The sequence below is a fragment of the Typopeltis vanoorti genome, chromosome 8, assembly GCF_054136105.1.
Source record: "Typopeltis vanoorti isolate ZY-2024b chromosome 8, IOZ_Tvanoo_1.0, whole genome shotgun sequence".
Classification (NCBI taxonomy): Eukaryota; Metazoa; Arthropoda; class Arachnida; order Uropygi; family Thelyphonidae; genus Typopeltis; species Typopeltis vanoorti.
Genome location: NC_143556.1, coordinates 39835348 through 39862874, shown reverse-complemented (window position 1 = coordinate 39862874; position 27527 = coordinate 39835348). Strand labels below are relative to the sequence as shown.

The following is a 27527-nucleotide window of genomic DNA, read 5'->3' as shown; positions in this document are numbered from 1 at the left end:
TATATACAAAATAAGAGAATTTTATAGGATTGTTGATGATAAAATTAAATATTACAAGCAAATATAAATAAATTAATAAATATATTTATATATATCGAGAAAAACTGAGGGTGTTGCAGTTCCGCAGTGCCTATACACGAGCCGCCCCTGCACAAAATGCACGCGTGTGCACACACTATATTGCATTATATTCGCCACACTGTATTACATTATAGTGTGGCAAATAATGGCATATCAACAAAGAAGCCATATTTAATGCTGTACAACTCTCATTTGCTCGTATCAACGAGAAAAAATGTAAACTCATCAAGTTCTTCTTTCCAATTTTCTAAACAAAACGTCTTTTACGCTCATGCTTTTAAAAAAAGGCTTAGAAAACAAAGCTCTTTGGCAGACTAGTAATTTTAATTTATTTTATTTATTAATTTAAATAATAAAATAAAATCTATTGCCAAAATTTTTGTGTTACAATTTGTAATAATTATTTTTTTAATATAATTAGTACTTCATTGAACTGTCAGCATGTTAAAATAAGCGTACCTCATGAAAAGGTAACAATAAATCCAATAACACAATTAGAAATTGTAATTTCATCTTTGTGATATGAAATAGCGCGTCCTGTTCCTTACCGTAACTAGCTTTAAAGAAAATCTCGAACTGGCAGTACCAGAGATTGAATATGTTATGAACAAGCTAAAGAAAAGGTTTTTTTAGTTGACGACTAAAATAGAACATATAACGATCTTCTACCGATTTAGAAATTCTGGCTACTTGGACAGCGTATCGACTCTCCAATCAAAAGGCAATGGTTCGCATCCCACTTAAAGCACGGCTGTTTCTGTGAATGGCAATGATTATAACATTACAATAGTAGATGAATTTCGTCGTTGGTTGTGAGAATCCCACAATCATCCTTATTGGAGGCCTAAAGTGGTTTGAAAAAGTATTCCATGTTTGGTCTCTAGAGCACGGTTTCTGAATCATCTGGCCCTTAGTCCGTCTATGGTACTAATTACCGATAGGTGAAATTTCCATTAAAAAAAAAATGCGACTTACTCCGAGGTTATACGGGCACGCTCACTGTCCTACATAATACATTCGTAATTAATTTCAGATAATTGGATTATTAATAAAACATTAAAAACGAATAACGCATTATTTTAATTATGAAGTGCACATAATAAATTATAAAATAGAAAAGCAACCAAAGGTCGATAAGCAGTTTACACTGGTATACTGAATCTATGATAAACATTTAAGGAAACAAAAAGGTATTCTTATTTTTTTATTTATTTATAACTGAAAGTAAAACGCGAATACATTATACTATAAGAATTTTAATTCTGGCTATGTATAAAAAAAAATTAAAACTCAATATGCGATATATATTCTTGATATTTTATTATATACCTTAGTGGATACATACATTAAAATATCAATAATTGAAAAATAATAATAAATAATATATATATAAACACCTTTTTTTTCTTGCAGGAACTGACAGAGGCATATTTTTTAGGAATCTTCTGCGTAGAATCTTTATTGAAAATTCTAGCATTAGGCTTTGCTTTACATCCAGGAGCCTACCTAAGAAATATATGGAACATAATGGATTTCGTCGTAGTAGTTACTGGGTAAGCAGTTTCCTAAAATAAATACCATGTTCTCTAAAATATAATTGTACACACATATATCTGAAAGTTCTTGTGTCATTCATAAGCTCCTTTAACGAAAGAAAACTTACAATAGTACTAAATAATCTTTGAGAGCATTTCGCGATTATAGAAAGAAATCTTCGATGTTGTATCGTTTAAAAATATAATGATTTCTAGAATAGTGTTACTGGAGTCACAAAATTATGCTAAATGCATTGGTGATTTATTAACAAATCCAGTGCAGTTTTTGCCTAATAAGTTAATAAATCTGTGAAGTTTTCCAGTACAACTTGTTCCTGTTGAAAACCAGGTCGCCACTGTTACATTAAATCAATGAAATGCGAAGTTGGGAACGGTTAGGCTCATATACTTGAAAAATCGAAATCTGTCTCACATAGAGATTCATAATTTAACACTTAAAACGTCATTGTAATAAAAAATATAATTAAAATTATCAAAGTAATCTTAGCATATTACAGGAGTCTTTTAGTAAAAATATAAATGTACCTTAAAACCAATTATTTCTAGATTTATATGAAAATAATTCTACATCAGTATCGTTTATGAGAAAAAGATAGAAATATAAAAATATACTACTAAATTTGCATAGTGAAAGTAGGCGAAAGAGAACTACGATACTTTTTTTTTGTAAAAAAGTACCCATTTATTTACATTATTTTTTGCTGCTGCTACTTCACAAACTTTGAAATTCATATACTACATTAAATGGTTAAACACGACAAAAGCCTCAAGTTGGAAGTGTTCATTTACAGCTAATTCACTAAATAGTAGATAAAGTTCTAAATACGACCTGAAATAACTTCGTAAACACAAAATGCACTCTAAAGAAAGCGGCTACGACTGTGAAGCTTTCTACTTATTTTTTTTTATTACAGAAATACATAAAGGTGAAATTAAGAGTTATATTACATTTAATCAATCAGCTTATCTTAGAGAAAGAAAATACGCAAACAGGAAAACAGCATAATGCCAAAGATTCATTGAAATAATTCCAATACGTATTACTTTAAAAAAAATGTACTGTGTATTATACTAATGGAACAAATTGATAAAATACTAATTGAATAAACTGGAAACGCATTGCATACTAATTATCATTAAGTTATTTGCTGTTAAAATGACGTGGCCGTATTAATGTCTAGGCTGATTCAATAAACAGAAACCAAATCGTAATCCTTAATGATGTCGTAAATTACATCGCCGATAACTAGTGTCACAATATTCAAAACTGGACGAGTTCTAACAATTGTATATTAATTGACTGTTCCGTGGTTGCGAATAAAGAATCGACTCTGCTTATCTATTCTAATACAAGTAAAGAAATATCTTCACAATCAGAATTAATTTTAAAACATCCATGTCATTATATCATAATGCAAAATTGCTAAAATTGAAAATGTTAATGTGGTTTAGAATTGGAAGAAATAATATCGATATCTTATTGCCACTGTTTTTTTTTTTTTTTTTTTGCAATCACTAGACAATAAATCATTGAAATAATTTATAATTGAGTTCTTTATGTACTATCTAATAAGGCGCGTGATAGCACGCATGCTAATTCAATTCCTTTCCATTCAATTTAGTTATTAGTTCTGTTATTTTAATATTTTAATGACGCAGTTTTGTTTTTTTGTGCGAATATTATACATCATGAGTATCCCTTCTACTCTTCCTCATAGCACTGGACAGAATGGCATAGTTAGCCACTTAAAAAAAATTTAATTAATTTCATTTTTTTTAATTTGTACATATAATTTGTATTAAATTATATGTATTAAATTTGTTTAAGTGCAAAATGGCATATTTTGCACTTAAACAGTAACAATGTTTCTTTCAAATTTCCCATGCGTGCCAATTAAACTCTTTTTTAATATTTGGTTTTGTAAACTGTTGTGAAAAGAAATTTTATATTTTAAAAAATAAGAAAATTTAGACAACAGAAATAAAATAAGGAAACATCGATGAATGCAACTTATCGATCTTTTAAGTGCATTTTATAGAGAAACACGTGCAGTTCTTACATAAAAAAAATAATAAAAATAAAAAATTCTAATCTTGGTTCTCCAAAGAACTGAAATTAGAACACACTACAGTGTGAACTTTACCCAACCGTGTGCTTAAAGCAATAAACATTTTTATTGTGTTGTACTTAAAATCTTGTTAGAAATTATATTTGGATAGTGTTTTATTTTATTTTTTGTAGTTTTTTAGATCCATTAAATTCAATTTTTAGATCCAATGGTGATCCATTAAAAATCACTGAACATGAAAAAAAAAAAAAAAAAAAAAGGTGCAGCACTGCTGTCGTTCACTGATCTCACATTATTAATCTTCAGTCCAATAATATTGAATGTAACGATAAATCCTCACTATGCAAAACAGCACAGCAAAAAAAAATTACTAATAGTTGCAAATGACAATCTGATTTAGAGTTGGCGTTTATTGTATCCTGGAAAACCTTTCGCTAGTTTTTTTTTTCTTGAAAAAGGGAAACAAATATCAAATATAGCATGCATTACATATATAAATAACATAACATCATATATAAATATCAAATATAACCTTACCAGCCGTTTCTCAGAAGAGAGGTGATTACTGAGAGCAAAGTAGTATACATTCTTGAGTAAGCTAAAGATATGATTTCTTTTTTTTTAATTTCAGATATTTTTTAAGTCGAACATATGAGTTAGCCCTATCTTCTCCGAGCATATTAATCTGAATATTATGAAACGTCGTGTGCAAGATAGGTGATTTTGTTTGTTATTTGGTTGGTGAGAAACAAGGCAGAAATGTTTTATTCACATCGAAACTTACGACACTGTCTTTTAAATAGCCCAAGGTTTATTGAATGAGGAAGACTGAAGTGATGTCCTGATATCAGCAACGACAGTTATTATGAGCAACACTACATGGTGGACAGAGGCTTTATGCTTTTTGTACACAAGATAGATGACTGAAGGCTTGGTTAAAACGGACCCTGGCGTATAATTTATAACGTCTCTTGTTTCTTTCAAGTATACCGTTGCATCAATGAGCAACTTGGTCAGAATTAACTGGGAAATGACAAGAGGGAAATGCCAATCGAAATATCTTAAAAGGGATAGTGAACTGTTTATTATATTTAAAAAAATAAATAAAAATATCTGAAATAGTTTATTCTTAAGTCGTTTTGTGTGTATTCTAATTAGCTACACATATAATCAACTGAAAAACACTTGTTTTTCAGTTGATTACGTTTTTAGTTTTCGGTTTATCTAAGTAGATAAATTAGATTAATTTTTGCATTGTCATAATTCTTTTAAATGGTATTTCATACCAAACTCATAAACTAATATCATCTCTAAGCATCAATCGTGCTTAGTTAACAAGAGATGACGCAATACGTATGTAACTATTGCGTAAGATAATGCAACAAATTACATTGTTCCATACTCGCCGCGTGAGTCTCGTATGTGGCTTGTGTTGTATTCTCTGGGTGTCAATTCTCTTAATTTGTTTTGCTATGGGTGTGGGAAGTTCATACCGAAGACGAGTAGAGACCATTTACAACGTTAATTAAAGAAGCCTACGAAGATTATTTCGGTTGTAAAGTAGATGATCGAGATGAAAGCTGAGCTCCGCACGTCTGTTGTGCAAGTTGAATGGTTAATCTGCGGGCTTGGATGAAAGGAACCAGACCCCTGCATGCCAAATCTCCAATGATTTGGAGAGAGCTAACCAATCACTTTACTGACAGTTAATTCTGCCTTACAAAAGTTTCAGGATTTTCATCAAAAAATAAGAAACATTTGTGTATTCAAATGATTCATGGGATTTGCCACCAGAACCGCATTCTGTTGATTTGCCAGTACCGAAACATCCAACACATCTGCAGACATTGAGAGTGGTGGTGAGGAAACAGAAGAAATATGAAACAGAACACGATTTCGGAGTCAAAAACGACGATCCACACTTAATCGCCCAAGAGGAATTGAATGATCTCGTAAGAGATCTTAATCTTACAAAGGATCACGCAGAACAATTAGCGTCACTGCTGCAAGTATAGAATATCCCAGTTGAAGGAATTAAGGTCACATATTTCAGACATCGTCAAAGTGAGTACATCAGTGATTTCAGTGAAAGTGATACGAGTACTCTGACCTTTTATACTAACATAGATCGGTTAATGGAGTCTTATAGCATTGAACACACACCACCTGAATGGAGATGGAGACTTTTTTGTTGATTCGTCAAATCCAGTCTGACAGCTGCCATTTTTCAAAAGTGTGGCTTATATCCCTCCATCCCAATAGCACATTCAGTTACTATAAAGAAATCTTACGAAAACATGAAAATAGTGCTGGGAAAGATTAATTATGATGCCTACAAATGGAATATCTGTGCTGAATTTAAAACCATTGCCATTTTGCTTGATTTACAAATAGGATACACTAAGCACTGTTCCTTCCTATGTGAATGGGATATCAGACCAGGAGTAATCATCATTGTAAACAGTGGCCTTTGCGTAAGCATTTCACACCTGGAAAAAATGCTAAACATCCACCATTGGTCGAAACATAAAAATCTATTTGTCATCACTTTACATCTAATTTGGACTCATGAAAAACTTTTTGAAAGCAATGAATCAGGAAGAAGCAGGGTTTCGGTATTTTAAACAAACGTTTCCAAAAAGGTATTGGAAAAGTAAAAGAAGGCATTTTCTTTGGGCCAGAAATTACATTGAACGATCACAAATTTGAACAAGTACTAAACTAAACCCAAAGGAAACTAATGCCTGGACGCATTTAAGTTAGTTGCAGAAAACGTTTTGGGCAACCACAAGTTTTCAGATTACAAAGAAATCGTTCCTTCTATGATCAAAACATATCATGACATGGAATGTAAGATGTCTCTGAAAATACCCTTTCTGGACTCACATCTAGAATTTTTCCCAGAAAATCTCGGGTCCGTAAGTGATGAACACGGCGAGAAGTTTCATCAGCAGAATACGAGAATGGAAGGCAGGTATAAGGGGAAGTAGAGTCGTCCTATGTTAGCTGATTATCTTATAAACGGAAAAGCTTCATACAAAATTTCACAAAATACGTATGAAATTTAAAAAAGACTTTTGAAAATGAATTCGCTATCTTAAAACATATTTGAAACCAACATGAGAAATTGAGTAAGAATCACACACAACTGGAAAGGAAACAAAAAAAGTTAAAATTTGTTGGAAAAATGTTACATATAATCTGTAAATTAAATTATATAAATTGATTATATAAATCAAGCGCTGGTTTTGAGAAGTTTGAAAGCCTAATTATGAGAAAATTTAAGACGGAATTCTAACATTCCAAAAATATTCTCAAATGCATCCTCTTCGTTTAAACAAATATATTCCTACAAAGAATTATATTCTTATTCGAAAAACATATTTTCCCAACGAAAGTAATATTTGTTTTTAATTCTTTTACTTAAAAAAATATAATTACCCTCTTGAATATTTATCAGTTTCTTATAATTATTGGGACCGTGTACGTTTTAGTTAATAATTGAATTTCACGCTACCTAATGAAATTTATTTTATTTTGCAGTTTAGTTTTGCTTTTTATGTCTTTGTATATCGTAAATGAATATTCCAAACGTAAATCATGCAATGCTCTTGGGGGAAATATTCTTTAAATTTCAGTATTTTTTAATTATGTAATTGTTCATAAGTGTGTATTGATTAAAATTGTTGATCAATGTTTAATTTCATCCCGTAATTATCTTCACGTTGTATTGATTTGGTACTCCAGTACAAAGAAAAGATACTTTAATTAGCTAAAAAAGCAAAGAAACACATGGAATAATCAATGTGTGTTTTTGTCAGTCTAATGGCAACAAATATTTCAGATAATTACTTTATGAAATAGATATTTATCAAAGAGAAAAAATAACACTTTTTTTTTTCAAATTATCTACATACGCATCTTATAGACGGTTATCAGACATTGCAAGAACATTTCCAAAAATTAAAATCGCTTCACGGGGAAGATAATTGAAAATATGCATTCAGAAAACTGCACATTTCTTTGATGTTGAAATGTTATTTTAATTAATTAAAGTAAGCAAGAAGTCAGCTTACAAGTATAATAAAGCAGCTGTTTTATTGAGTTGTTTTTGTTGAACTAAATACTGCAAATAGAAGCGACATCTATTGGTATTCTCATATTAAAGTAAACGGATGTCGATTTCAGTCAAAATACATGTGAAATTAAAAAAGGGTTTTGAAAATGAAATGTTTTTTCTAAAGAGATTTTTAGTGTTTTTATTGGTTGAAACACTTCGACAGCTGTAAGTACAGTACGGCGTAAGCAAAAAAAAAAAAAAAAGTACTGAACTTTTGATACCCTTTCAGTACACGGGCTATGAGATCCACCAATAATTGTCCAGACACCCTTGTTATTTGAAGGTATGGAACATTCCAGGTTTGTAATAACATAAAAACCGGTGTACAGATAGTAGGAAGCAATATTTTATCGCAGCAGTTGAATACAGGTGGTATGGTAACACGATGTGAACTCGGTGACTTCGAGAGAGGTGTCATCGTGGGCTGTCAATACGTGCATCGATACTCAACTGGAGCATCCAAAATCAACAAATGGAGATGATCTGGCATCGCTAGTGCAGGAAACCACCAAGAGCGACCTCCAAAAATGACTGACAGGGACACGAGGATGTTAAAACGGGTTGCACGCAAAAACCAGCTACAATCGGCACAGACCATCCGTGATGAGTTCCACAGCACCAGTAATACCATGGTGAACACTAATACCGTACGAAAAGAAACTCCGTTTACTGTGTTTCCACCAAAGAGCAGCGGCACACAAGCCAAACATCACAACAACGAACAATGTGGCTTGTCTAGCCACATTGTGCAAAGAGCTCAACTGTCAAGACAATTGACCAGTGGAAAACGGTACTCTGGAGCGATGAATCAAAGTTCACCTGTTTCCAGTCTGTCGGCAGAGTGTGGGTGTGGAGGCAGCCTTGTGAACCTTTGTTACCACAGTGTGCTGTACCCACAGTAAAGTTTGGTGGTGGAGGAGTAATGGTGTGGGGTACATTCAGCTGGTTTGGAGTGGGACCACTGGTCTCTGTCCGTGGATCCATGCAGGCAGCTCAGAACCTTGATGGTCTGGATAATCAGGTACTGCCTACATTGTGGAGTTTTTATGGAACGGACCCGTTTCCGTTCCATAAAACTTGTCCGTGTTATTTTCAAGACGACAATGCCCCATGCCACAAATATGCAGCTGTTGTGAAATGGAATAAAGAAATGGGTGTTAATCGACTGTCCTAGCCTGCGCAGAGTCTCGATTTCAACCCCACTGAACACTTGTGGGACAAATTGGAGCGGCGATTGAAGTCCAGAGCAGAGTGTCCTCGATCTGTCGCCGAACTCAGTGCTACTTTGATGGAGGAATTGAGACAAATTGCACCCGATATCTGCCACACATTAGTGAAAAACCCTTTTCAAAGGGTATAGGAGTGATCAAAGCCAAAGGTGGACATATCAAATATTAGGATTCGTCTATTGGTATCGATTGTAAATTGCTAAAGTGTCAGGATAATTATTGGTAGATAGTGTATCTCTTTGTTAATAAACCCGTTTATTCCGTAAAATATATTGTTGTAGTTATCAGTACTGTTTTTGTTTTGCCATATTAAAAATACTGAACTATAAATAAATGTATCTGGAAATGATATAGACAAAAGTTTACCTATTTCCTTTTTTTGGCACGTTACCATGTGAACATAACAAATTATCATCATTGTGACTGCACGTTTGTCTGTATATCACAAAGAAATAATGAATTTATTTTGATGAAACTCATGATTTAAAATGTTGAGCATTTTACTAATTGGGTCCAGTAAATTTAATCTCACATTAATTATCTTGCATTTCGTTATAAATATGATTTAGGTAATATATCTTAATAACATTACGTCGCAATTTTTAACTTCGAAAACGTGATTTTTAAATTTCTATCCGTAGTTCTCTAAAGAACGTAAAAAAAAATATTTGAGCTTTCTGTTATACACAAAAATGTAGCACTTTATTAACTTGAGTTTATTTCTGTCATGAATATTCACTTGTGTTTAATAATAATGTCCGAGAAAGTAGTCATGCAAGAACTGCTACATCGAAAACAACAAGAAAGTCAAAATTTGAGAGCTTCTAAGATCAAAAGATGGAATACAAAAATGACATAATTCGAAACGATGATACTTGGGAAGTACGCTTGGGTTTAAAGTTTTCGGCTAATATTAAAACGCTCACAACTGGAAATTCTTATAAATATTCAGTTTTGTTCTATAGAGATGTATTTCAAGGTGAGAACTATATGTGTTTGCATTTCATTATCAATATTACTCCGGAATAGATGAATATTTTTAGTATTTTTCATCTAGTTCTTGGAACGTCAAGGATCTTTATAAGATTTCTCAAGAATTTTCTTTTGTCCATCTAAAATACATTAGCCATCTACATTTTTCCACTGCCTCAATAAAATATTTTTCTATTTTCCTTTACAAAGCAATACAAAAATTGTTTCCACATCTGGTGTTCTTTCCTTTCTTTTATATATATATATATATATATATATATAATTCTGACTCTAATGCTGTGCAGGAATAACAATATGTACTTGTATGTATGGAATAATTTATGTTGCTCAGAATGGAAGCAGTATCCTTAACTTTATTGCATAAGCCATGTACGTTGTGAACTTTAATAAGATGGAGTTTTGTCTTTGTATTTGTGCGTAGCTTGGCCATTATGTTGAAGACATCTGCCCTGAAGCCATGTGGAAGATCCATTTAGAATTCTCGAAAATGGGAAAAACAATCTCACAAGTACACATAAAAATCCACTTAAATTGCTAAGAATACATACACAAGAGCAACGGAGCACTAAAATATGGTACACAATGTATCTTGATGTTTCCCGAGGATATTTTCTGTATTTCAGACATTTTTGTGGGTGTAAAAAAAACAACAACATACACATGGAAGTCTAAACCCGTTCTAGTTCAGTTTCTGTCGATCAACGTTTGCTGTAAATTATTTCGATCTTTGTATGGCATTCTTGCACATTCTTATAAAATGACATTAGGATTAGTGGAATATGTTTATGACAGACGAAAAATACGACAAAGAAAATGAAAACTTAATAAATCCATAAATATGTTTTGAAATTATTTTACTCATTTTTACTGCATACCGGAAAGAATATAACAGATTATTGCTTAGATTAAGTCTCTCAATGATTATTACCATTCGGTGTACCATTGAAAATCACAATTTTTTTACTATTTAATTATAAAAATTATCATTGATGTAAATCATGCTGCTACACATAAAAAATAAGGATTTACAACAAATTTGATTATTTTCTTGTTTCACTACAGGAAAACAAAAGTTGAAAGATAACAAACATTCATTCGTGTGACACTTTCTAAAAGTAACCTTAAAATAGTCTACTACTACCATAATTTTACAACTTCCTATGAAAATAAAAACACTTTCTATAGCTCAACTTGAGGAGTAAAATTTACAGATTTTAGGAAATTAAAATGTGCTTCGTGTAAAACAGTTTTTAGTTACTTTCGAATTAGCTATATTTTTGGTAAAATATCGTGTTTCGTAGATGTTCAAAAATGCTTTTTAAATCACAGAAAATCACACTTTGCACCGAATTACTGAAGTAGCGTTTATTCCTCATTTGCAAGAGTCTGTTCGCAAGTAGATGACTCAGCATTTATTCATTCCAGTAGTGATTCAAAACCAGATCTTTTATAAATCAGTTTAGAGTATATAATAATACACTAATGCCATTGCTGCTGCTATTACTACTACTACTACTAGTAGTAGTAGTACATCTACAAATAGGTAAATTTTATATGAAGAAAACAACAGAAATCGGTGTTTTCTCGTGACAAAAATGCTCACGGGTGAAAAATACTCCAAATTAGTTATTTACGGCCATTGTTTTATATTTTATCTATTATTCTATTTCATAAATCTTTCTTTGCGTCAATAAACTAAAAGAAGCATTACTAGATGAAAATAATGAACATATTGCTAATCAAAACATGACCAGAATTGTTAAAATAATATATTTTTTTATCAGAATTATTAATGTATTTTTATAAGAAAATAGTAGAATCGTAGTATCCATTATAACCAACTTCTATAATAGATATTTTATATACAGATAGAAAAGTCTATATATGATATAGATCATTTATAATAGAAGGTGGGTCTTGTATTATACCCAACTTCTATATATACATATAGATATATATTTATGTTTGATTTATATATATGCATGCAATCCTGAATATTAGTAGGCTATGACGGAAAACGATTTATTAAATGTGTAGCCAAGGTTACAGTTACATAGACCTTCGTTCGGTGCTGTTGTCTTATACTTCCTGATTGCATGCCTCAAGGTCTCAACGCCGTCTTTTGCAGGGCCATAAACCTAACTGTCCAAGGAAGCGAAAATTTAGATTTACGTATGCTGCGTTCCTTCAAGGTTTTACGGCCGTTGAAACTTGTGTATCGGGTACCAAGTAAGTAATCACGTGAGGATTAGTCACGCCACCTTCTTTATTCATTATTTCCCATCCATCATAGAGCCAAGAGATACCTCCTGTAGGTAGACTTTTTTCTTAGTGGATTTGAACAGCAGTAGGAGAAAATGCCATTTTCATAGACATTGTAGATAGTCATCAAGCAAATGTGTTTGCTCCATTTTTTGTAGTTTTCTTTTTAGACATAGCATCGTTTACTGCATGATTTTTTAAATAAAATATAAAAACAATTCTCTCAATGCAAGGATTGTATGTTTAGTAAAATATAAAGAAAAAAGGACACTATAAATAAATCATGTTCGACTTGTATTGGTGGTTTAATAAAATATTTCTTCATTTATTTGTGGTCTTATGCAAGGCTCTGTTCACCAAATTCAACATTATACGCTTGGATACACATTTATCGCATAAATCATTAAAATTATAATATGGGTAAGACACTAAAACAGTAAAATGAATAATATAATATAATTTTTATGTGATACTTTTATTAATAATCATGATGTGGTTTTTATTCTTAAAATTCATTAGTATTTTTAATTTCAAAACAATCTCACTTCATTGATTAAAAAAAAGACATTTACATTTACATAAAAAGACTTTCTTATCAAAGCATTTCTTAAACAAATACATGGATGAGTTTATTTTTAGTATCTTACCCTTTTTTACGAATAGTGAACTGTAACAGTATGTATTATTTTACTTTTTTTTAAGATATATAATGCAATTATTGATTTATCCGCTACTCATTATGAACTTCATTATGAGGATACTCATAATGAACAAATCAAAGGATAAATTGTCTTTAACGGGACTTATCCTGTGTACTCACACAAAATAAGAAGGATTATGATGGAGAGAAAGGGAGAAACAAGTTTATTCGATCATGTGAATATATTGTGGTACAATCATTTTTAGCCGGGTTCAAGATTGGTTGATGAGAGATTATGTTTTCTACGATAAAGCTTGTGACTCCACAGACCTATAATACTGTTTATATATCACATGATTTATTTAAGAATCAGCACCACAAAGAATATTTATATAGAGACACGTAAGAAAATAAAAATGAAATTGTAATTCAAAAACTGATGAAATATAATTTTATAACACAAATTTGATCCAAGGAGAGAGCAAAAGCGATAAGGAATTGAAAATAGAAAAATGTTTTGATGTAATAAGGGGGAAAGCAATAATTTTAATTTTAATTTAATATGCATTTTAATAAAGAAACGGTAAAATATTATAAACATAACATTGACAGATGTCGTAAATTGTCAGAAATCCATGTCTGTAAATCCTACATTTAATATTAATCTTTAGATTTTCCTGCAATGAATAGAAAATAATTTTGATTCATTTGCATAGTCACCTTTCCAAATGCATTAATTACACTATACAGTATATTTGAGAACATATGTATAAGTAAAAATTAATTAAGAAGTCATAAGGGAAGAAACAAAGTTTGTAGTATATGTCTTAAATTTTCGTAAGTTCGATTGTATGTAACTTCCATTTTAAGTCTGAAGTCACTAATTTTAATAATACAAATAATTAATCTCTCATTTTCGATACCATTGCATTTTCCACATTAAATAATGGCAATCCATACATATATTTGCTTTTCCTTTAAAATACATATACTTGAATTTTCAAATATTCATTTGAAATAGGGTTAAGCATGTTCAAGTGAGATCTGTCAGGTCGAAAATTCTATTCTGATTGAAACAAAAGCCACAAAAACACAATGGATAAGCAATTGCATTTTTGGGGTTCTCCTAAGATGATATCACAGTTTGATAGAAGGAAAGGTTGAAACTTGCGGCAAATTTCTATCTGAGGAAGGGTAGAAAGCACGTTTAGACATTATGTCACAAATAAGTCACAGAGTTTGCTGACGGGAAAAAAGGGGGACTTTACATATTATAAATATTCTCCTTATCATGAATGATTTTAAACATCGGCGAATAGAATCCATTTGCTGGTTTATCTCATAATTACTTTATATGGACACTGGTCAAGAAAGTTTTCATACTTTTGCATGAATTTTCCTTCCTTTATAAAGAAATTTAAAAAACCATATCATGGATAGTAAAATAACGTGACACTTTGTGACAAACAAGGTCAAAAGTTTCTGAAAAAAACTGTGATATCATTTAAGGATAACCAATTTAATTACCTTTTTTCCTGTTCCTCCTCTTTTTTTATGTTTACAGTTTGCTTATTTTTCAATCATCCAGATATCTTTCAAAAGGGAATGTGATTATATTTGACCAGTGGGCATGCTAATTCACTAAGTAAAATGAGAATGCATGAGTTTTCAGTTTGTGTTTACCGGATGAGGCATGAAAAAAAAATTATATTAACTTAATATTGCTTCTTTTATATAAAATTAGATATAATCCATGTCATCTATAATAGTGTTTTACTAATGATAATAAAAATAGATCTTACTTGAATAATCATAAGAAAAAAAGGATAAATGTAGTAGTAATAAGAAGAAATGTTTATTATGCATCTTAGATATAAGTTTTCTGTAAATCAGTTCATTTCGGAAGCTTCTGATATCACTTAGACGTTTCATCCTGAGAAATGCCGTAAGATGCAGAAATGACTTTTAAAAATAACTGGTACAATTTACTATGAACTCAAGACAGAAATCTACAGCAGCTTTTTAAAGACTTGTGAATTCAACAATATTCTTCTTCTTCTTGGTCGGTGCTGGCTAGTAATGGGGAGCATCAAGTTATTAAATCTTGATCAAGATCACCTAGAGATGGAAAGCACTGCATCATGGTCACTGATAAACAGGCATCATGGTCCTTAAGTGGTTCCTTTTAATTTAGGAACAAAAATGAAAACGACAAGGAAAAGTAAATAAAAGCATATACAGTGCTTGAGAAATAAAACTGGCCCTTTTAGATAAAATTTATGTAAGTGGATTTTGAGAGAGACATATCATTTCTGTGAATGACTGCTTCGTAATATGTCTTGTTGTCGATATAAAGCTTAGGTAATAAGAATAATGTAAAATCAGTTAAACGTCGTGCCAGTATTGTTTATGAAAAGTGTGCATCGTGATTCGTCATTCAGTATTGCTAACTTGAGCACCTAGGAATGTTTGACTTGTACGCAGGAATCTTTCCATAGAAACGGAGTTGTGGAATTCAGTGGATGAAGTTATGGCACAACTTCTCCAGCTGTGAACCATCTACACTATTGAGAGAATCGACTGATGTGCAACAAGAGGAACAACAAGCCTTAACAGAACTCTATTATACCTTTCCATCTGTCTATATGAATCTACTTGGATGTTTCTTGACTTTCTTCTCACCATTCACATTTCCATCTTTTAATGACGTCAGCCGTAGTTCATCGTGAATAGTCTAATTTTGCTTCAATAGAACTGACTGAACGAAAGACTAACCTATTAGTCATTATCAAATTACAATACCAGTACGCTGATAGCCACTTAATTCTAATTATCAGAAATAATATGCAGTAGCCGTTTATTCCTGATATTATATTGGATGTAGTCTATATTCCTCATTGAAAACTACCTCAGAATATTGCGAATCACCTGACCCCATCTTAGAGAAAGAATTCTTGAACAAAGAAGTACAATGAACATCCATAATAACAATGAGTCACTGCATCCATCTTATTAGCTTTAAAAAATGATATCTCAAGTATTTTTCCTTTAAGGAACAGCACCTGAGGATCATGAAATGCCAGAAGATGTATTTCTTGGTTCTTTAAAATATGGTAGGTTTTGTTTAGTGTTTCAGTGGAATTAGTAATCCAGAATGTTTTGTCTTTAGTGAAACTAGTATCCCGAATGTCCCTAGATAAAATTGCAAGAATGAATGGAACAAGTTATTTTAAATGCCTGTCCTGTGGTTTCGTGAATTTTACTCCGGTCAAAATTCCCTGTAGCAAAGTTTAAATAAAAACGAAGAATGAACTAGAAGTTTGTAGTAGTTAGCATTTTACTGATTGTTGTACAGTGTGTTGTTAGTTAGCAGAATAGTAGCATAGACAAATAAGCCTGTGATGTGATGTTATGTATTAGATATCCAGTATGTTCCTTCCCTGTAGAATCCAAGTAGATTAGACCTATTTGTGTAAACCATTTTCCAGGTTTATTACCCAATTTGCGTCAGAAGGTTTGGATGTAGATTTGAGAACATTACGAGCCATCAGGGTTCTTCGGCCACTGAAGCTAGTCTCTGGTATCCCAAGTAAGTGACTGCAAACCTATTTTCTTCTCTGTTTCCGAAGTTTTAAATTAAACATTTACGTGTGTGTAGTGCGAAATAGTAGTTCTGGTGTTGCTGTAGTGTTCAGATATATAAAAGCTCTTCCATTTTACTTGATAAGTAAGTATTATATATGTAATTAAATATAAAAAAATTAAAATTAATTTATATAAAATCTATACTATGTATGTTGATTTTTATACATAAAATATGTTCAAACAAAATGAAGTTCTGTATATTCCCAAATGATTAGTAACCATCATGAATAGTTTTTGAGATACCATTAAAACAATGAATATTTTTTTCCTTTCTTTCTTGTCAGTCACATAGATAAAGTAAAAAATCCATTTCATTTTGCATTTAGAAAACAACACGCATTCATGCAAACTACGCACCTGCTTTTTCCCACACACTATAACTGTCGTCGTAAAATATAGGAGCATTAAAACATTAAACCAAACGATCTAGGTTGGTAAGAGAATATGATTGTCTTTTAAACAACAAACAAAAACTTTATGGTATAAAAGGTGCATTAGTAATACTTTATCGCTATAAACGTAGCCATTGTATTCCTTCATGAATAATAACTGCAGTCATTAGACAATTTCTTTCAAAAAAACAAGTTCTTCGAACTTGTCACATGTTTAAATGCGTCCCCAAGATGCCATCAGTTCACACAGAACATCATATCATTGAGTCCCGTTTAAAATCCTATTAAAAATTTGGGGACGCATTTAAACATGTTATTTTACAATGTACAGCAACTAAGTGCTGCAGATTATAGTTCACTTTCCACATTAGATTTCTATAAAAAAATGAATAATTTTATTATTAAAATTATGATTATATATTATGCGTTTACAAAACATGTTCTAGTTTATTAACAATGAAATTCTATATATATATATATTATATATATACAATTGGAACTTGTTTGCTTACACTTGGATAAAGGATTAAACTAAATTTATTATATATATACACTTTTTGCTTTAATGTATTTAAGCGATGTAACTACAGCAGCTAAATGCAATAAATGGATTTTTTTTTCTTTGTGTTCATCTTGGTTGAGATGTAATGTCTCAGCTTGCAATCTCGAAGCTTTTTAGTATGCTTATATGAAGATGACACTGGTTAGTTATTGTTTATTGGTTTGATTGCTGAGTTGGAAGTAGGCTGATGTTTGATCGGTCTGATATTCACTACACCTGTAGGATAAGAAATTCATTCACAGGCACACGCAGGGACGGACGCACGCACGAACGCGCGCATACACACACGCACGCACACAAACGATAATTTGGAATGAAACGCATTTCACTAAATATCGTCTAGCTAGAAAGAATTGATGACTTTACATAACTGTGATACGTTTTGTCACATTTTGACCCTGCAAATGCACAAATTGAAAGGAAAACTGAACTGACTCAACGATTTTTGTAAGAATTCCAAATATGAAATATCAGTGATATTCGTCTAGACCAGAGGAACACCGTACATACGAACGATGTTCTTATGTACGGTGTTTCGTAGTTAATCTAATTGGTGCTAATGCATTTTACGAAATGCAGGCGAATGTCTCTGTCGCTAAAACTGGTTTAAAAAAAATCAGTTAATGTCTTTTATTCCCCTATAGGGATTAGGCGAGACCGTTTCATCCCTGACTAACTTTTGGAGACTGAGGGGGAAGTTCAGTATCCACCGGTAGTCAATGAGAGATAGCCAGTCCAAGATTATAATTAATTATATACAGCATCCGGTGAAGAGAGGAAGTTGAAAAGTGTCGCCATCTTATAGTCCCTAATCCTAACACTATGAGTCTGGTGACAAGTTGTAATAATCACCATGAAGGAATTGAGGTAGAACCATGTAACCTACACATTATTCTACATATTCTCCACGAAGTGTTATACACTTGACGAATGCTACTGCATCATTTGCAATCCTCTGAGAGAAATGTATTTACCTTGTTACACAAACCAGTTCTCAGTTGCAGATATGACTTCATCATCTGTGGTAAATTTTGTTCCTTTCAAGTGTTTCTTTACATTTGGGAATAGGAAATAGTCAGATGGGTCAGGTCTGGCGAATAGAGTGGATGAAGTAGTCGCTTAAAGCCTAAGTTGCGTATTTACTGTTGGGTTTCATGAGCACTGTAAGCAATACGCCTCTACTCAGTTTCCAGCAGCGTTTTGCCTTCAGTACCTTCTTCAATTCCTTCAGGGCTGATGAATAAACTGATGCTGTAATAGTTTCACCTTTTTTCGAGGTACTTGGTAAGGATTACACTATCCATATCCCAAAAGACAACGGCAAGACTTTCCCTGCTGACCTTTTGGGTTTGGAACTTCTCTGACCTTGGGTAACCTTTGTGTCTCCACCCTTTGTATTGTTTGGTCTCTGGGTCATACTGATGAAACCAGGTTTCATCAGCAGTCACAATACGAGCCAAAAGGTTTGCACTTGATTTATCCAAATGATTCCAAATCCCTTGAGATGAGAGCCCACATTCTCTCTTTTGGGTCGGCATTCAAGCATTTGGGAAGCCATTTCCCAAATGCTTGAATGTCCACATATTGGTGGATAATGACCCTACCTCCTTCCCTGGATATCCCCAGAGTCATTGCAATGTTCTTGGCTGGTATACGCCTATCATCAAGGATCATGGCATGCACTGTGATGCATCAATGTTTTCGGGTGCGATCGTTGTGGAAGGTCTTCCTGATCTGGGGAATCTGTTGTCTCAAAATTCCCCAGTTTTAAACTCGGCTACCCATCTGGCAAATATTAGATTTGTTGGGTGGTGGTGGGGGGGGGGAGCACTCTCCAGAAGTCTCACACAAAGTATGGTGAATCTCGATTGCGGACTTTTCTTCCAGCACGAAAAATTTAATGACGGCCGGTACCTATGTGTCTTCGAATTTCCTCACAACCTTTGACATGTGTTCTAATATATCCTAAAAAAAAAGAATAAATTACTAGAATTTGATGAAACATAGAGAGTTAAAGGATTTTTGCATATGTTCTTTCTTATGATTATATCAGTTGCTTTAATGTTTTTGTTCTAAGTGTTTATCAGACTTTTCAGCCTCCTCCCTCTCAAACGTATGTTTACTGTCTGAAAATAGTGTGGGTTCTACGGTCTTGAGTTAACGGGACAAAAATTCTGAGTTTTCGTGCCAGAGACTGACTAACTTGAAACCAGTCGAAAAAAAAAAAAAAAGTTTAGTAAAAGTTCTTGTAGTCGGCGATAAGAACAGAACATACGACACTCTTTCTTCGGATTGTCTAGCGCCAGACGTCACTCCTACTGAGCTAGACAGACGTCTCCGTTTCAAATAACTCCTTTTTAATGATTAAATCTTATAAAAATGAAATTTCATAGCGAGATACTTAAAGCTTGAATCAATTTTGAAAATTTTAATAAAAAAAATTATTTTAAAAAAAATTTAAACAGCATTTTCTGATAGTCATAGAGGAAATAAATGATAAACCTAAAACGTTTAACATAAATCATTACTATGTGAGAAGGAAGTACAAATAACTGCGAGAAGAATCTATCCGAAGAGTCTCTTTTATCCCAACAAGTAAAATGCAACTAATTACAACACAATACATAATATTTTAATTCAAGAAGAAAATTGGTTACAAGAAAAACTTTGTGTGTGTGTGTGTGTGTGTGCGTGTGTGTGTGTGTGTGCGTGCGTGCGAGAGTACAAAATTATTAAGATATATTGAGGGAAATTTAAAATATTCTACCTGGAGATATTGTCCGCGCGGTTAGCCTAGTGGCTTTGCTCTTCGCAACCAAATGCCTGGGTGAGTGTACCAGGTTTGATTCCCGTCGAAGATGTGAGGAATTTGAGGATTTTCCTCAGGCATAGCCAAGTTAGCCGGTCTTGGGCGGAAGCAGTAGGTTTTTTCCGCCAATTTATCTGGCGTTTTTCATCCCGTAAGCAGGCAAACCGGTCCGTGAACATACGCTTTTACAGTCAAAAATATATCCCCCCCCCCCAGCGGCAGACTAGGCTACAGATCGGTTGGGAGTGGTACTAACAAGAAGTCGCATGTAAGTAACACGCGGACCCTGCATAGAAAGCGGGAATAACGCGTAGCGAAAGAAGACTCTACTGGAGATATTGATCGGTTCATATCACAAGAATGCGGTGGTTAATATCAATCTCCAGGAAGAAATATTCGTCATCCTGTAGACTGATAAATGGACTTCCTTTTCCGTAACCTTCAGGAACAATACTTCCTAGAGACGTTACAGTCGCGTTCTTTCCATCATGGACGACTGATTGTCGACATTTAGTATAAAATAAAATGGCATTTTTCCAAAGAGAGAATATTCTTGGTCTTTTTACTGAAACGACTTATCAGAAATAATCTTTGAATAACTGCAAGGAAGAAATATTATAATTTCTGCTTTTTTGATGTAATTATGTTTTAATGAGCTTATTTTATTAATTTTTAAATAGCATGCTTTAAATTCGAATAAGATTCTTGATTCACAATTTAATTTTTTTAAGTTGTATTGACTTAACGCAACTTTTTTTTTTTAATGGAAGTTTTCTTGCTTCAGTTTCCAGAAAAAACATTCATTCGTATTTCTAGAAATTGCTTTCGTTCATTTCTACAATTTTACTTTCTAACATTCAATTAAAATAAATTGCTTTGCTGGGTTTCAGACAAAATGCAAATAAGCAGTGAGATTACACAGAACTTGAGTAGAATTATTTATAACCCTAAAACATTGTCTGCAAACACATGAGATTTAGAAGTAAATGATTTTCTTTTCTTCTTTTCTTTCAATTTTTGCATTTTTCCGCTCCGACGATGCTGACATGATAAAGGATGAATGATTGAACTCGGTTTTCATCAATATACCTTCATTTTATATTCTTAAATTTACATAATAATAAAAATTTACAATAAGAAATCGCTATGCATTGTGTATAGATTTCTGATAGTAGAAGGGGGGCGGAAACTGAAGTACAGCCTTGGTAATTTCCTGGCGTTAATAAAATCTTCATATAAATGGCCGATGGGGATAAAACAGGGTGTCTTCTTTGTCAGTCAATTTGGCAGAATGAAGACCGTTTATGCTTTTCGAAAAATGGTTGTAGATTCATTTCCCACTGTAGCATGAGCATTTGTGAATATCTTTAGGCAGAGATGAATTTCCTAGCTTGGTTTGAGACTACAACCCTGCTTTCAGAGTTGTAGTCTTCGAGGTATTTTTGTAGAAGTTAATCATAACGAGAATATTTAATTTATGCATGTTAAAGTTATTTTATGGAATATATATACAGTGGAGTTAAATACAAGAAGACAATCTGCTGCAGGAAAAATAATAAAAATAATAATAATGATAATAATAATAATAAGAAGAAGAAGAATAAACTGAACAATTTTGTAAACATTCAGTTGAACTTCTAGTTACCAAATTCTTCCGAGTTCACGTTACGACAAAGCTGCGTGGCTCATCCATAGCTCACTTGTTACTTCCTACACTTGAAGTTTTCTTTTTGCAATAATCAAATAATCGATAGATGCATAAAAGAGTACAAAGGATCTGCACCTCCAATTGAGAAAGGCACATATGATGAAATTGAAATTCTACGTATTTGATTTCAGCTATTGCCAGCATCTCTCTCTCTCTCTCTCTCTCTCTCTCTCTCTCTCTCTCTCTCTCTCAATATATGCCAAACATTATCATTATCTCAGATATTTCACAGCATTTACCTGCTTTATCTTGATGTCATCTATACGTGGTTTAGCTTCTTCGGTTTCTCATTAGGTTCGTTTTTTTGAAGTGATAGTTCAATGTTGTACTTTTTTGGCTTTTTTGTGAAGCTATATATATATATATAGATAGATAGATAGATAGATTTTTTTTCATTTTTATTCCCTATAGCTTGACTTTCAAATCGCGTGCAATATTTAATTTTTTATCTATATTTTATGAGGGAAATAATTGTTTTTCAAAGTCCGGAATTATCCAGGGTACCACACTTCGGGAAACACTACTCTGTTGTAAAACAGTCTTGGTGTTTTTATTTTTAATGTGAATCCCACCCATGAAAGTCTGTATATCACTAATATATTCAGTACTGGCTGGTCTGACTGGGGTTTCTATATACTAACCATTTTAGGTGTTCAATAAGCAAAATAATAGTGTCGGTCTCACAACGGGCTATAAAAATCGTCTAAACACCAACAACGATTTAGATAGTCTTTGAGATCTGTATGAGGCCTTTTGCAATCAGATTGCAAAAATTATTCTATTTACTAAATTTTATTTAAAGGCATTAAGCTCATAATATTTAAAAACAAATCAATCAATTATCCATAAATTAACTGTAGAAGTTAATTCATTCACATTACACAAATTCACCTCATATAACTATTTCTTAATATGTTGAAAATTTACTAGTTAGTATTGAGTGATATATATATATATAAAATTCTTTGTTCAGGTAGGTAATGTTCTCTTGTTTCGTTCTGATTCTCAGATCAGAGAGACGCTAAAAGCATTCAGCTGAACTGAAAATACAATATAGTTTTGATGTTATAAAAACAACTTGATATATCTAATTCCGAATTCTTCTAAGTATATGGTGCTACTTACATTTCATTTCACTTACACACACATTTCATTTACAAACTCATCTGTTTAACATTGGTGGCGATAATGTTCACTGTTCACTACAGACATTTGTACGTCTTTTTGTCTCTAGAAAGACTGTAATAAAAAGCAACAGTTTTGGTTCAAGAATTTCATCAAATAGGACTTTCACTTTAAATTGCACAGTTAGAGCATTTGTGTCGAATGTTGTTTCGTTGTTAAAAACAATATTTTTGTCATACAGCAAGTAGTCAAAAAATAATAGTTTATTATTCGAAAATATGTATTTAGTACAATGTCCAGTTGCAAATAAGCCAAATTCAAGGGCGAACATAGTTAATTTTTTAACGTTGGAAAACATCTTAACATATTTCAAAACTCTTAAATATTATTTTAAAAAAACAGAACCACAAAAAGCATCTAATCATTTATCTTGCATCTTCAAAATATCATTATAAAGGGAAGATTATTATCTGTAATCATTGAAAGTTCAAAAAACAAAAATGGATTTTTCCGAAATACTCAAAGAAGAGTTTCTTCGAATAAATATGAAGATTAAAAATTGTATCATCAATCATTTAAAGACAATCACTTGTATGTTAAAACTATCGGGGGCATATGCTAAATGCATCTTTATTATGAAATTTTGTTGTATTAAAATACTAAATAATGTCATAATTTACACTTCTTGTGAGGTTTATTTATGATGCAAAACAATCGATCAATTCGGAGTGCCTTTTTAGCTATGAAAATTATTTCCAAGTCGTTTTAAATACCTTTTTTTATCCTGATTTACTCTATTGAGACATTTATTAAATATATATACAGAATTATTGTCAGGTGGAAATAAATTTAAAACTCGGATTTATTTATGACTCATAAGTTAGAATAATTTTATTTATTTATTTATTATTAGTAATCCCTTTTCATTTCGGCAACACCAGTACTGAAGCAAATATTTTTTCTTATTTAAAAAAAAAATTGGAAAGATTGTATGAGAGTAAAACTTTTTTTGAAAAATAATTAAATATGAAAAAAAAAATGAAAAATTTAATTTTCTCTTTAATTATTGAACAACTAGAAATTCCATATGTTATACTTTATAACTGATTTCTTTTCATAATATTGGTAAATAATTTTTGTTTAATTATACAGATGAAAGATGATCATTAAATGTTCAAGGAGAGTATATTCACAGTTTTCTGAGAATTTCATTTTTTTATTGAGATTATTTTTCTATTTCTGGTGTTTTTAGAACCAAAATGAAAGATTCCTTAGGAACTATTAACTGATTTTTTGCAGGTCTTCAAGTAGTTTTAAAATCCATCATAAAAGCAATGGCTCCTTTGCTTCAAATTGGTCTATTGGTGCTGTTTGCCATAGTAATCTTCGCAATCATAGGCCTTGAGTTTTATAGTGGTGCTCTTCATAGAACCTGTTGGAATATAGTAGACAGGGGTAAGTATAAAAGAGCTTCGTTTTTTAACTCTGTCTAGATCTAAATTTAGGCTGCAGAAAAATTTTAGGAGGATGCTTTTACATTCAAAAGCATCTCCTAAATAATAATTGCTCTGCTTTTGAATCTGTTTAGTAATAATTGCTATGTTTTAGAATCTATTAAACTTGTAATTTTTGCTAAAACTTCAAAATGAAGCAGAGACAAGGACGGATTTAAGCAAGTTGTGGCTCCTAAGCTATAACTTTTTTAGACTCCTCAGTACTGGATAAACTTTAAGTTATACTTATACTGAGATGGAAGCCCTTGTAATGTGAGATCGTAAGTTTTACCTTGCCTACGTAAATCCGGACCTCCCCCTCTCTCTCTCTCTCTCTCTTTTCCATTGAAGGTGAGAAACCAAACTATTATGTTAACCTCAGTTCAAAACTAGAATCTGAAGACATATCTAATATGAATCTTAAGACATGTTTATGTTCATAGTAGTTATCAGTCTAACTGACAGGCCCTAATGAAATAATAATTTAAAGACAAAACATCATAATATTCTCAAACTGCACTATGTAGAAATAGGTATTGGAGCATCCATTTTGTAATGAAACATGATATTCATGACCTATGCAGCTATATCAGACAAGCACAGAGATGACAATTTGCGAATTTTGAAAGAAGTGTTTTATGGGATGTCATATCATTGACCTATCCATTCAGGACATTGGTAAAACAGTGCACCACCAGAAATCAACAGTGATCTCAGCATCCTTTTGTGAAAATAGGCTACAAGGATGCAAAATAGATTACACTATAAACATTAGCTGTCTCATCATGTTGGAGGCTTAATGGATTTTTTACAACACTCAAAAAGAATTAAAATAGAATTTAATACTTCCTATATTTCGTCCTAGTCACTAAGACATATACGGGGATTACAAAAACAATTAATGTAATATGCACACAAATATCGTACAATACTAAGCCCAACCACGTGGGTGACACTAAAGTCCTATCTAGGTCGAGCGCCCTCTAAGGGCGGTAGTAGGTGGACTGGAATGTAAGGTGGGACCTCTGGTGATGAGTGTTTCCCAAATCTTCGGAAGCTTAATGCAACCGTATTTATTAAGATTTGGTTGGTTTTTGAGAGCTGCTGCTGCTGCTGCTTCTAAGAAAAGTCTCTCTTTCTTGAATTTGCTGTGGTGGAGCATGGCGGTTTTCTTCCATGATACCCTGTGGGTGGTGTCCAAAACATAGTCAGCCAAACCTGAATGGCCATAGTTGTGTTTACAGATGTAAGACTTGTGTTCCTCCAGGCGGATGGATGATGCTGATCTGCCTGTCTGTCCAAAGTACACCAGCTTACAGGAACAGGGTACTTTGTAAACCCCAGGCAGAGAGAGAGAGAGAGAGAGAGAGAGAGGAGGGAGCTGATCTTTCGTAGAGATGTCCTTACAGCACTTAAGCCTCTACACACGAATTAGCTGTCTCAATTTCTGTGAAAGAATAGCTGAACATAAGCCAAGCATCACCATGGTAACCAACAATGCAGATTTTACTGCTATAAAGAATACCTGGATAATATGTAATTAGAAGTATGTGATGGGAACAGTGAATCATATTACAGACTTTCCTAATGACATCTAATTTGGGAATGCCATACGCCCGACTGCTTGGTCGCAACAATTGCGAAGTCTGTTGCCGGAATTCAACCAATTAGAAGCTAGTTCTCCTGGTATGGATTCGGAACTTGGGTTGTTGTAGTGTAATACCTTGGAAGATTACATTAAATCCAACATCATTTCAAAGTTGAATACAGAAACTATAAAAGTTTCATGCGAAAATTGACCAGAGAACTTGTGGGAATACACTGCCGCCATACTACGAGTTGCCCTAGCCGAACCTTATAGAAAGTGACGAACGCTCAAAGAGCCCGTATATTCGCATCCTATTGGTTCATTTTGATAAGGATTCATTAGTCTGACAGATGTTTCAAACTCATTGGTTTTCGGTACTCATTGTATTCCCACAAGCTCTCCGGTCAATTTTCGCACGAAAATTTTATAGTTTCTGTATTCGACTTTGAAATGATGTTGGATTTAATATTCACTTAATTTATATAATTTTGTATCTCAGAAATGAAGCCTTTTTGCTCTTAATTTTAGTATATACAGATGACTTTGTACAATACAATGTTGTAGTTTTATATTGTGGCAGTTTTACAAACAAAATGTCTTTTTCAGCACACGAGAATATAAATGCCCTACTGTCGATACTATTGCGAAATCGTTTGAGGAAAATTATATGTGGAAGACATTGACAGGCCTGCACAGATTTCCGATTTCAGCCCTATAGTATACCTTTGGGGAAAAAAAGAGCCAAATGCTCCCAACAACAATAACAACAACAGACAGATCACTATATCGAAGAAAGACTAGGCAAAAACTTCTGGCTTATGTTATCTGACCCACACACGAGATCAGAAACATATACCGCAGAAATGCTATGTGTTGGCAAGTGTAGTTAAGAAAAAAAACTGTTGATGTTTATTCATAAGCAGCTAAAGGTCATAATCCTTTGGTTAGATAAAGCGAGGAGTGGATGGAATGAAAGATCATAAGAAGTTGGCTCGGTGAACACTGAAATTTTCTGAATCTGAATTGAATATGATGCTGCATTGATAACTGCTACTTCAGAACTGCAATATTCTTAGAAATTATTATTCTCTTAGGTGTAATAAGTATATTATCGTATTACAGGTGCGTATATTATAATACAATAAGCGCATGCATATACACTGTAGTCTTCACTTCTCTCACATCCAGATAGTACCATTGTAACATAACCCAGACACAAGGTCGACTGGCATTATTCTTCTCCAGTTCCTGCACT

General features: G+C 32.7%; 1 protein-coding gene across 1 annotated transcript in view; it reads left to right on the top strand.

Moving 5' to 3' along the window:
• Positions 1 to 1593: 1593 nt before the first annotated feature.
• Positions 1594 to 27527, top strand: part of LOC150103937 (voltage-dependent calcium channel type A subunit alpha-1-like) — a 1762795-nt gene continuing 1736861 nt past the window's right edge. The window contains exons 1-3 of the mRNA XM_090397103.1: positions 1594 to 1634; positions 16439 to 16539; positions 24491 to 24646. Of these exons, the coding sequence (XP_090253229.1) occupies positions 1609 to 1634; positions 16439 to 16539; positions 24491 to 24646 (283 nt within the window). The 5' untranslated portion in view covers positions 1594 to 1608. The remainder of the gene's footprint in view (positions 1635 to 16438; positions 16540 to 24490; positions 24647 to 27527) is intronic.